The sequence below is a fragment of the Myotis davidii genome, unplaced genomic scaffold (genome assembly GCF_000327345.1).
Source record: "Myotis davidii unplaced genomic scaffold, ASM32734v1 scaffold455, whole genome shotgun sequence".
Classification (NCBI taxonomy): domain Eukaryota; kingdom Metazoa; phylum Chordata; class Mammalia; order Chiroptera; family Vespertilionidae; genus Myotis; species Myotis davidii.
The window spans coordinates 1,904,497-1,916,733 of NW_006287459.1; the positions used below are offsets into that span (position 1 = coordinate 1,904,497).

At 41.5% G+C, this 12,237-nt stretch overlaps 1 protein-coding gene across 1 annotated transcript in view; it reads right to left on the bottom strand.

Moving 5' to 3' along the window:
- Positions 1-12,237, bottom strand: part of CORIN (corin, serine peptidase) — a 181,332-nt gene that overhangs the window by 78,776 nt on the left and 90,319 nt on the right. The window contains exon 5 of the mRNA XM_015560986.1: positions 2,376-2,489. Coding sequence (XP_015416472.1) covers positions 2,376-2,489 — 114 coding nt within the window. The remainder of the gene's footprint in view (positions 1-2,375; positions 2,490-12,237) is intronic.

The window sequence follows — 12,237 nt, forward strand, 5'->3', positions numbered from 1 at the left end:
CCTGAACGGTATGTGGAATGAAGTGGGCGGGCATCGGGAGGCCACTATGGCACGGGGCAAGCACTATGGGCAGTCTATCTGAAGTGTACCTGGCGTATAAGACGACCCCCCACTTGGAGGCATATTTTTCAGGGCCAAAAAATCGTCTTATACGCCGGCAAATACGGTAATGAGGAAGCCCGTGTCGGGCCAACCCTGGGAGGAGAGGCACATGGGAAATTTTAATAAGACCATCACATGGGCCACAACTGAGAGAGAGCACCATTCCCATAAATTGGATATAATTCTATTTAAATTCCCTATTGTGGGTGATTTGCACAACATTTTCTTGTCGTCCACAGCAACATTCCCTAATGCAAACATACATCCTACGAAAATGTTTTGTATGTAAAATCATCTGCCATAGGTTTTCCTGAAGAGGGAATTCCAAATTATAAAAACAAATGTCTCAGTGAAAACATTTCCGAAAACATGGGTGGCATAACTGAAGTTCCACAGGATGCTAGATATTCTGCAAAATACATCAGTGCATGAGTGAATAAATAAATATATAAATTAAGCTTAGGGTATCTCTAAACATGTAATTTTGAGGAAATACCAAGTTAAGCAAAATGAATGTCTTTTTTTTTTTTTGACTTGCAGTATTTCTTAGAACCTTTAAGGCAAAAATATGAATTGTAAGTATCTAAGAAGTAAATCTGATAGAACTTCTCAAACTTACTTTTTTCTCTCAAACATTTTTCAAGACTCAGGCACTGTGGAACACCAATTTGGGAAACACTGATCTGAAATGTTACCATGATATATGGCCTTTCAAAAGTTATGACAAATAAGCATCCTAACCCTTCAGATGGAAGAAAAGTTGGTCTACTTGACACATAGACCAGAGGAATCTCAACTGTGGTCAATCATTGCGAGCATTTACAAAGCGTTGGCAACTTCTACAAGGAGTAAAACACAGCTTTTCTCATAGTAATGATTGCTGCTCATATAACCATTAAAAAGCAATTTAAAAAAAAGCAATTAGAACACAATAGCATATGGTTCTGTTTTAGATGCAGATCCTACATTGTATTCTTGAGGCTAATTTTTCCTTTTTATCTATTGCATAAGTGTAAAATGACTTGCAATCTGAATATGAATTTGTCATGGACTGAATGTCTGATCTCCCAATGTGCACATATTGAAGCCCTAGCCCCCAACATGACCATATTTGGAGAGAGGGCCTGTGAGGAGGTCATGCAGGTTGAATGAAGTCCTAAGAAGTGGGGCACTAATCCAATAGGGTGGTACCCTTGTAAGTAGAGGATAAGATACCAGAGCACCCCCCCCCAACCTCTCTCTCTCTCTCTCTCTCTCTCTCCTTCGCCTTCTCCCCTTTCCCCTTTCCCCTCTCCCCTTCCCCTTCCCCTTCCCCTTCCCCTTCCCCTTCCCCTTCTCATCTTCCTCTTCCTCCTCCTCCTCCTTCCTCACCCTCCTTCTTTCTTCAACAAATGCTCCCTTAGCTCATTCTGCCAGGCTCTGGGCTAGAGTTCCCCTTCCCCTTCTCCTTCTCCTTCTCCCTCTTTTACTTTCTTCTTGCTTGCCCTCTCTCCCTCTCCCCCTTTAAGGAGGTCAGGTGAGCACACAAGAGAATAGCAGCTGCCTACGGGCCAGGAAGAGAACTCTCACCAGACACTGAACCCTGCTGGGCCTTGATCTTGGACTTCCCAGCCTCCAGACAGTGAGAAACAACTTCCTGCTGTAAAAGTCATGAAGTCTGTGGAATTTTGTGTGGCAGCCCAAGCACATTAATGCAATATTGGGCAAACCGCCGACCAATCCCCTGAAGACTAATCGAATCGATGGTAAGTTCAGGGCGGGTGTTGAAGGCTGAACCCACCGAGCTGTGGGTCTCAAACAGTTAATGCCACTGACCATCTTCAGGCTTCGAGGAAGCAGAAACCAACCGGGGGCTGGGCATCTGCTGTGTCCTGAATGGGGAGAATCATGAGGGCGAAAAATGTTCCTATTAAAATGTCCTTTTAAAAAATGTTGACCTTTATACCCTTAAAGCTTTAAAAACAAAAACAAAAATCCTCACCCAAACAAAATAAACGACAAGCCTTCTCCTCATTTTAAGACACTTTATGCAAAAACACTTCCACCCCTGATCTGTTCCAGGCGGCCCGGAGCTGCTGAGTTCCTACAGGCCTGTGAAAGGTGTGCAAACACAGTGCTGCCCCAGGGGAAGGCAAGCAGGCTCCCTCCCTTCAGAAAGGCAAACTCCTCAGAGCAGTCAGGACGGGACAATGCCACGGCTGGTTTCCAGGCCCCCGCAGAGCATCCCTGTCCTCCCCGCCCGCAGGAGCCCACGGCCCCAGCCTGACACATACTGCAATGAGCCTCGTCGCTCCAGTCGTCGCAGTCGTTGTAGCCGTTGCACTGCAGTTTCCCGGGGATGCAGATCCCACTGGCGCACAAAAAGCTCTCGCCCCCTCCACAGAACGCTGAAAAGGGAAGAAAAACAACGTCAGAATAATGCTTTGGGGTTTTTTTGCTGTTGTTTTCCTTTTAAAAATAAGAGAAGCAAATAAAGAACAAGAAAAACTTCCCTTGTTATTCAACAGATTTGTTTCTAAATCCCCGCAGTTTCATGGTCATCAATTTTTCCTCTGGCCCTACAGACGCTTCCTTGTGACACGACTTGGAAATAATACAAAGCCCATTGGCCTCGGGAAAGCAAAAGAAATCGGGCCCCTGGGCTCCAGTGACAGGCGGCATGTGTGGAGCTCAAGAGAGCAGCCCCATCGATTGTTCAACCTCTGTAGGGACAATACCAAATGGGAGTATTTTTCTTAATAACTGAAAATTATTTCAAACTAGAGTGCTATTTATTGAACAAATACTTTTTAAAAGCTTTCAATAATAAACCACATACGGGTGATTATTAGAAAAAAAGACAAAAAACAAAACCCCCTCTAGCTTCTAAAACGCTATTCAATGTTGCACAGAGAAAGGTACAGTAAAATAGTCACCTGCAGTGTGCTCAACACAGGCACAGACTCCAGGCCCCTGTATTTAAAATATATTTACTCGCCTTAATAAAAATGCCAGTTAAAAACCTCCAAGTCTGTTCTTTGCATAAAGAATGTAAAATAGCATTAGCGAATCATATTTTCATTCTTTTCTTTCCCTTAACGCAGTTGCACTTTGGTATTATTTGCTTTTAGCAGTGTGGTGCTCATTTTCTTCTGAAAATTCAACAAATAATCCATTGTTTCAAAATTACTACAGACAATATATATAAGATAAAAGCTTAGAACATATTTTAATAAGACAATAAATCAGCTCCACAAAGTGAGTGTTAAAACACACTTAAGTATTTGGTAATGTGTATCAAATGCCTTTTACATGCACATAACCTATGACCCAACAATTTTATTTCTTGAATTTTATACAAAGGAAATTATTATGAATAAATGCAAGTTTTTCTTTTCAGGGATATTCATGCCATCATGGTTTATAATTGAGGAAACAAATTTTGATACCTTCATAAGAAGGAATATCATTACAGTCATTGAAAAGTATATTATCAAAAATAATGTCCTGGAGCAAAATTCAAGATAATAAGTAGTAGAAAAACACCATATGGTCAAAAAAAAAAAAAGCATAATATAATTTGGCCTAAAAAGAAGTAAATCAAAGGTCACTGTGATTATCCTTGGTATTAGGATTAAAAGTAATTTTCATCTTCTTCATTGTATTACACAAATCCATTGCATTTTACAAGTGTTTTTCTAATGGCCATGTCTTCCTTTGTGAACTTAAAAAAACCAACAAAAAACACCAACTTTTTTCATGAGTTCTTGATTCAGAGCACTAGTAGATAAATACAACCCTTGAAAACTTCTGTCTCTCTTTGTCTGCCTCCCTCACTGTCACCGCTCCCTGAACCACATGTTCCTTGATTAAATGAATCTTGTTGACCAGCTAAAGGGAACCAGGAAACATGCAACATTTTTTACTCGGAAATTGAAATTCAGGAAAGTGCAGACTCTGAACACTTCAGGCTTGAGGCCCAAGTCTGTCAGAGCTCCCGTGTTCCTGGCCCCAGCAGAGGGGCAGCACCTGAGGGCTTCTTCATTCACATTTGCTGGGGAGAGTCATCTCCGTCTCAATGGGGCACAATACACTGGCACAAGGCAAAGAGAAAGTGCTATTCATGGATTAGTTCCCAATGCTGTCACAGAAATCAGAATTTCGATTTGCTGGCCATTAAATACTAGTTGATTTGGCAAGTTTCTATGATGCTATCATGTGCAATCCTCACCATATCAACAACAAAAGTCTGCTTTCCTGTTAAACCCCAGGATTTCCATATCAATACAAATTAGAGCTACGGACTTCACCCGCCAAAATATGAAAGGCATTTATATTTCGTATAGTCTTAGAGGGGGCAGCACAGGACTGTACCTGTTGCTACAGGTACAGACTCCTAAAGGGTGGAAAGGAAACCAGATATAAAGTGAAAAACGCTTAAATTGTACTAGCCGGTCTAGACAATATCCTCTTTCCAGGCTTAAGAGAAAATGTTCAAGGAATAAGTGTTGATCCTATTGTGAGGCTGTTTCTGTGTTAGACTAGAGAGTGCATGAATTCCATCTGTCTGCATTTCAGCAACCGCAATGCCTCAGAAGAAGTATTGCATTCCCTACCTTATGGTGCTGATGATTCCTCGGAAATGCAGCTGAGAGCTCAGCAGTAAATATCTAGACTTTATCTGTAAGACCCTATATATTTTACTGCAGTAAAGCTATTTCTGGTGTATGGTTATATCAAATCGGGATCAAATTTAAAGCATAGCATTGCTTGCATTGTTTTGATTATCACCATCCTGTGGTGTCTTGGATGATTCTGCGGCAGCTGACTTCTTCTGTGTGGTTCCTCAGGGGGAGATGTGGCTGCCCTCAGCTTTAGGACACTGTCAATTGTTTCTTTATTCTTTCTTTAGAAGTTCATAGTTTCATTAATCAATGTTATTTTTGTACAATTAGAATAACTGTTGGATATGTTCTGTTTGATTTCTCCTTAACTTGTACTCAGAACTTCTACTTTTATTTGTGTGAAACTGTTCAACTAAGCCAAGTACTTCAAACACATCTTATCTGGAATTTCCAAACAGCCCCTTTAGGTAGACAGGTAGACATTCTACCACATCTTCCTTGGGAGAAGTGATAGTTTACAAATATAGGAGCTAGAGTGTCATGTGGTTAAGACAGCAATTGCCCAGAGCCATGCAGCCAGGAGAAGGTGAAGACCACCCAGAAGAGTGAGATCTGTGCTCCATCCTTCACACTATCCCCAGTCCTTGTCTTGGTACAGAAACAGCTGTGGTCAGTTCAAGGCCACCGGGGTTGGGCAAAAGTTCAAACTTGCCTTTATTTTTCTCTCTAAACAAAAGATAAATGTCTGTCCTTTGGGTGGACTGGACCAGATGAGATGACATTCCATGTCAGCTCTGAGTTTCTGTAGAGATTTTCAACCATAAATTTTACTGTTTTATAACAATCATCCTCCAACAGCCTTTATTGAGGCTTAGCCCTTCAGGTGACAAAGAGATTCCCGAGGCAAAGTCATGCTACGCAATCTTAAGACCATTTTCACTAACATCATCTATAATTCTAAGAGGTACATACTGGGCTTTAAATAAATGGCAGATTGGTCAAGGGAAGATTCATTCATTCGTTAAACAAATATTTACTACCTACCATGTGCTAGGCATTATTCTAGCACCTAGAAATATAGCAGTAAAGAAAACAAAAAGAACTTCCCCACCTTCATGTAGCATATACTCTACTCATCATCATCATCTGATAAAGATACTTTTACCAACTAAAGATACATCACACCAACATTGACTTCTATCTACACATATGACATTTAAATAATATTAATGCAAAGATTTCAGTATACTGAGGTGCACTGCCTAAGATGTTAGTTTACCTGTCCAGAAGGTGAGGTCAATCACAAATCCCCTGAACTTGAAAACTCCATGCATGCTGAAGAATATATACCTGTGAAAATGATCAGCTCTTTTCACTATTCTTGTCCCTGGTAAAGGACTGCTGAAGTAGCAGCCATAGCCTGAAATGACCTCTAAATGTTCTGCAACTATTTCCATCCCTCTCAGTTCTCTCTGCCTGTGTATTATAGGCAGCATTTACTAGTATGTTGGCAAAGAGTATTTTTCAGAAATTACTCACCAGTCTCTGTGTAGTGTCCTCATTCATCCTGTCTTGGAGCCTTATTTAAAGTCTGAAGCTCCCATTCAACTCTACCTCTGAAGAGAAAGCTGACCTGTCACAGAGCATCATCACCTGAGCCTGTACTAAGAGTTTGTCAGTCCTTCACTGAACATGGTGCTTGAAATTAAGTTACTGCCAACCATATTGCTTCTGCCTTTTACAAGGCTATTTAACTAGAGAAAGAGAATGAGTGTAATCTTTTAGCAGCCAATAGAAGAATTCCTCTTGTGGAGAGCACTGTATTTTTGGACATAATCCTATCTAATAAAGAGGGAATATGCTAATTGACCCTCACACCATTGCAAAGATGGCGGCGCCCCAAGGCCAATAAAGGAGAGAATATGCTAATTGACTGTCCCACCCTCAAAGATGGTGGTGTTCACAACCACAAGATGGCAGGCAGGGGAGGGCAGTTGTGGGCAATCAGGCCATCAGGGGAGGGCAGTTAGGGGTGACTAGGCTGGCAGGGGAGGGCAGTTGGGGGCAACTGGGCCAGCAGGGGAGGGCAGCTGGAGGTGATCAGGCTGGCAGGGGAGCAGTTAGGTGTCAATCAGGCTGGAAGGGGTGTGGTTAGGGGGTGATTAGGCTGGCAGGAAGAAGTGGTTAGGGTCCATCAGGCAGGCAGGCAGGCTAGCGGTTGGGAGCCAGCAATCCCAGATTGTGAGTCCCACAGGGATCAGGCCTAAACCAGCAGTTGGACATCCCCCTGGGGGCCCCAGATTGGAGAGGGTGAAGGCTGGGCTGAGGGACGACTCCCCCCCACCACCACCACCAGTGCATGAATTCTGTGCACCAGGCCTCTAGTAGATTGCTGAAGTCATTGGGTGAAAGATAAGATGTGACAGAGCAGAGTAAAATCCCAAAGTTATGCTCAAGTAAAGCAAACTTGCTCTTCACCCTACCTTCTAAGTCATATCAACTGGATGGTCCCTCATTTTGTTAAACATTACTATGTTTGGGTAGGTGTGCATAGGGATATCAGAAAGTTCTGTGTATAAAAAGAGTGAGGATCCCCAAGGGGAGAGGAGGGAGCCAGTGTTCTTGGCACTGCCAGGAGGGAAACATAAATAAAAAGTTGGCTGAGCCTCCCTGAGGGGCAGGGTATAGAGAAGACCCTTTGGAGGACAGACATATCTAATGGGATATTTCAAGTTGTTTTCTGAGGAGTGGGAGGGGTAATCACTTCTTCCATCTGCCATATGGAATCAGCAAGGCTTATGTTGCTCTCTAATTTTCCACTCATTTACTTGGCCAATTTGGCATTCTTCTAGGAGCTTGGGGCACATGACTGAATACCAAATAGATCCTTGGCTTTGTGGAGGTTATATTATAGGGAGGCAAACATAATGAGTATGATGAGCATAATAAATAAGAACATTTCTATATATTAGGTCAGAAGGTAATGAGTGCTATGGGGAATAAAAGAGTACAACAGATTAAAAAATACAGGAGATGTCGGGGTGGGGTAGGACAGGGCCCTAAATCAGGGCAGGTCTCATTGAAAGTTGACATTAGAGCAACACCTTGAAAGATGTGGGGGATTTAACCAACTCTCAGGGGGGATTTCAGCAGAAGTGCCAACACAAAGACCCTCAGGCAGCCCTAGCCGGTTTGGCTCAGTGGATAGAGCATTGGCCTGCAGACTGAAGGGTCCTGGGTTGGATTCTGGTCAAGGGCATATGTCTGGGCTGCAGGCTCGATCCCCAGTGGGGGGCGTGCAGGAGGCAGCCAATCAATGATTCTCTCTCATCACTGATGTTTCTATCTCTCTCCCTCACCCTCTCCCTTCCTCTCTGAAATTAATAAAATGTATATATATTTTTAAAAAGACACTCAGGCAGGAGCATGCCTGGCAGGTGTCAGGAACAGCAAGGAGACATGTGTGGCTGCTAGACACAGACAGACACACAGAGCGACAGAGGCAGAGAGAGACAGAGATGCCCCAAGGAAGGGAGGTAAGGAGGGAGGGAGGAATGAAAAGAAAATTCCATAAAAAATCATTGGAAAATAGTCTGGCCGGTGTGGCTCAGTGGTTATATTATTGAATAAATGAATAGAATCTATAACAAATACTATATTGAATAATATATGTATAATATATATTGTTAAACAAATAAATAAAATAAATACATTACTTTTCTGTACTGTATTGGGAAGTTATCCAACCTTTTGGAGCCTCCATTTTCTTATGTGAATTCTACCTGTTTTGAGACTGTCTTTGAGAATATTAATCAGATCAAGTGTCTGGCACCGAATTGGGTAAAACCCAGTATGTTCTGTTTGCTAAGGCTGGGGGTTGCAGGATCGATATCCAGTGGGGATGGGGGGAGAGGGGGCACAGGACATGCAGGAGGCAGCCTATCAATGATTCTCTCTCATCATTGATGTTTTTCTCTCTCTCTCCCTCTCCCTTCCTCTCTGAAATCAATCAAAATATATATTTAAAAATAATTGGAAAATAATCCCTAGATGGGTGGCTCAGTTGGCTAGAGCATCATCCTGTACACAAAAAGGTTGAGGATTCAATTCCTGGTCAAGGAACATACCCAAGTTTTGGATTCGATTCCCCAAGTACTCACTATGAATCATAAAATGAAAATGATGGGGCAATATTATAAACTACCTTTGACCAATTTCAAACAAATGTAGGATGTTGCATATGAAAGAGTTGGCTGTGTGTATACATCTGACATAAAGAAAGGAAATATATGTGATTTGGAAAGAATATAGTCCCTTGCAAGCATGTGGTAGTAAATGAAACATTATACGTATTAACATGTTTCCAGACTTTTATTCAACGTGTAACTCAGTCGTGACATCTACGGAAAGTCTTAAAAGAAAGATAAACAAAGAAAAATAGCCAGTTTTAAGAGCTCTCTGATGTTATCTTTCTTATTTGTTAGGCTACACAAATTGGATTGATTTCATTTTACAAGTTAATAGTTTATGGATATCACTTGCAACGCAAACCAAATTTCTTTTTAATCACAGTTTCTTTTATTTTAGTCAATTTTATGTCTTGGCCACCTTAATGCTGGAATAAATTGTCTATGATTTTGCAATATTGTGGCTAAAGACCCAGAAATAGAATAAACATATAAATTTAGAATTTACTGTGCAAAGAACTTTGGGGAAAAAATCTATCAAGAACAGATGACAGTTCTACTCTAATGTCTAGAAATTCACTTCCAATCCCATGAAGACTTCCCTACCTACTTTCTGTTGTTAATTACTATAACAGGGTATTCCAAAGCATTACCAATCTTAACATTCACTGATTGTCAGGATACTGTAGGGTCTCATCTGTCTTTCAGATCAGAGAGCTGGATTCGAAGCTTCTGAAGCCCTAGGTCAGAGCTCTGTCGTACCCTCTCCACTCTCCATCCTCTTAACTGATGGCAACCAGCCCCCTCACTTGCCCCCATGCAGTAGCAGCCCATGGGACAGCACAAATTCCATTGGCAAGGCTGGGAAAACCTAGATACTAGTACTTCTGGTTCTCTGATCCTTTAAACTTAAAAGACCCCAAACATTCAAGTAACTTGAATTCTATTATAACTTGAAAATGTTAATGGTGATGAAACTAGTTTATAACATTCACCCTACTATCAATACTGATACTGACTGGATCTCTAATCAGGAGAAATAATTATACTATATGATATAATTATATATAAATATGTTTTATATTTTTATAACCTTTTGGAGCCTCCATTTTCTTATGTGAATTCTACCTGTTTTGAGACTGTCTTTGAGAATATTAATCAGATCAAGTGTCTGGCACCGAATTGGGTAAAACCCAGTATGTTCTGTTTGCTAAGGCTGGGGAGTAGGACAGTCACTCCTGAAGACACCCGTCACAATATGTCAAGAAAAAACGCCTCGTGCTTAGAGGGTTGACCTGCAAATAACTAGGGGTTCAACCCCGTGGATACAGCAGACCTGGAAGGTGGGGGTGATTGTATTCTTTGTAACAATCGAGATAACAGAAAAACAACATAATTCTTACAGATCGTCACACAGAAACCAATATAACAACATCTAGGGATGGAATGCCTCATTTTTCCTGGGCTCATAGACAGAAAAGGGCGTCAACTGCTCCGAGAAAGTTCACTTTTACTGTTAAGTCACGTGTGTCCTGTGAAATGGTTTACATACTGGTAGAACACAGACGTGTCCTCTGAGTTTCTTTCCCATGCTTCCTCCACTTTGTACCACGGCATGCCTTTCACAGTGCAGCTACCCAAGTCTCTCCTAGGAGCCCTAGTTACCAGGATTGTATATAACAAAGCCACACAGACTAAACCTAACATGGGGAAAAGTCAATCTTGCCTAAAACTAAATATAAGCACAATTTAATTAACTTGCATTCCAGAGTCACAGCTGCCAACGTGTTGAGACTAGAAGACTGGGTACACAGCACCCAAGGGCTCGGAGAGAGGGGGTAGGGGGAAGAGAAACTGCTCATTTTCTTTCCAAAGTCTTCACGGGATTCATATGATCCTTTGTACCAATAAACAGGAATAATACCCACTTTGAACAAGATAAAGGCATCCAAGGGGGGTGGGGGGAGGCAGAATGAGCTAATGCAGGAAGAGGTGAAGTTTCAGGAGAGGGACTAGAAATGTATAGAAAATAACCTTAACATTCAGATCAGCCCTGAGTCAAGTAGGGAATGGTCTGCTTTATGAAAGGAGGGCAGGCAGAGCTGCAGGTAACAGAAGTAAAAACCTATGTTCCTATCACTGTAAATTCTCATAACAGCAATTTGAGCAGCGATGTTGTGATATCTAAGGTACTCCACTGATCAGCCTACTGTGCTTAAACTAATCATGGGAAACCATGACATGAGGGTCATCGATGGGAGATGGGTTGGGGGACTGAGCTTAGCATGGAGGTGATATTGCTGGGAAACGGGCAGTTCTAAGCAGGATCACCATACTCAGCCCATAGACCCTGTGAGGCAAGGACTCAGCCTGAGCTTGTGGAGACTCGGGGAATGCCAGTGGGGTGACTTATCTTTTTTTTTCTTTTCCTAAAGAACATTGAGTAAATTTGAAATCCCACCTTGGCCAATTATTACTGCAGACAACTGTGAAGTCTTTCACAATTGAAGTCTACTCGCATCTTTGGTACATTTTCCTTGTTGGTTTTCTTCTTATTTGTCTATTGGAGCTCCTCTTGTTGCAATTCTTTTCTTGTGGGCCATCATCATTGACTTGTTTTTTAATTCGTAGTCTCTTTAGCTATACAGAAGTTTCACATGTGGGTGAAGTCAAGTGTACCAGACTTTATGGTTTATGTCTTTATAAACCATATCTACATGTGTCAGAGGACAGAAACTCTATCAGGGCTGCGACCGTTTTTTATTTCCTACTATAGCCATAAGACCCAGAAGAGTGGCACGCATATAGCGTGGGCTAAATAAACTTTTCATTCAGCCCAGAGCCTTTCTAGAACAGATGGAAACTACCAAGACCAAAGTTAAGAGACACATTCTGGCCAAAATAACACTAAAAATAGGCCATGGGGGTAGGGAAATCAGATCAGGTTTCTTAATAGTCAAAACTGATTTTGATCTGGCCATTAGAGATTGACTAATTTTTTGTTAAAATAAGAAGGCTTCCCTGTGGCTGAAATGGTCAAAATATAAAGTACATAGTCTGAATTACATTTAAAGGAATAGAATAAAAGACCTCTCGAGATGCTTTTGAGATTTAGTTTCAGAGAAACACCAAAGGGAAGAAAACACCGGTGCCTTTCTTAACACCAGCCACTAGGGGGAGCCCACATCTTAAACCAAACCACAGAGCCCACAATACACTTATGGGAAGTATCCAGGTTGTGACAGTATTTAAAAACAATTGTATTTTATGTGTTTTCAGTATTCACTTTTCTTTTAAAAAAACATTTTGCATTTTTTTTATTTTATTACAAAGGGTATTACATA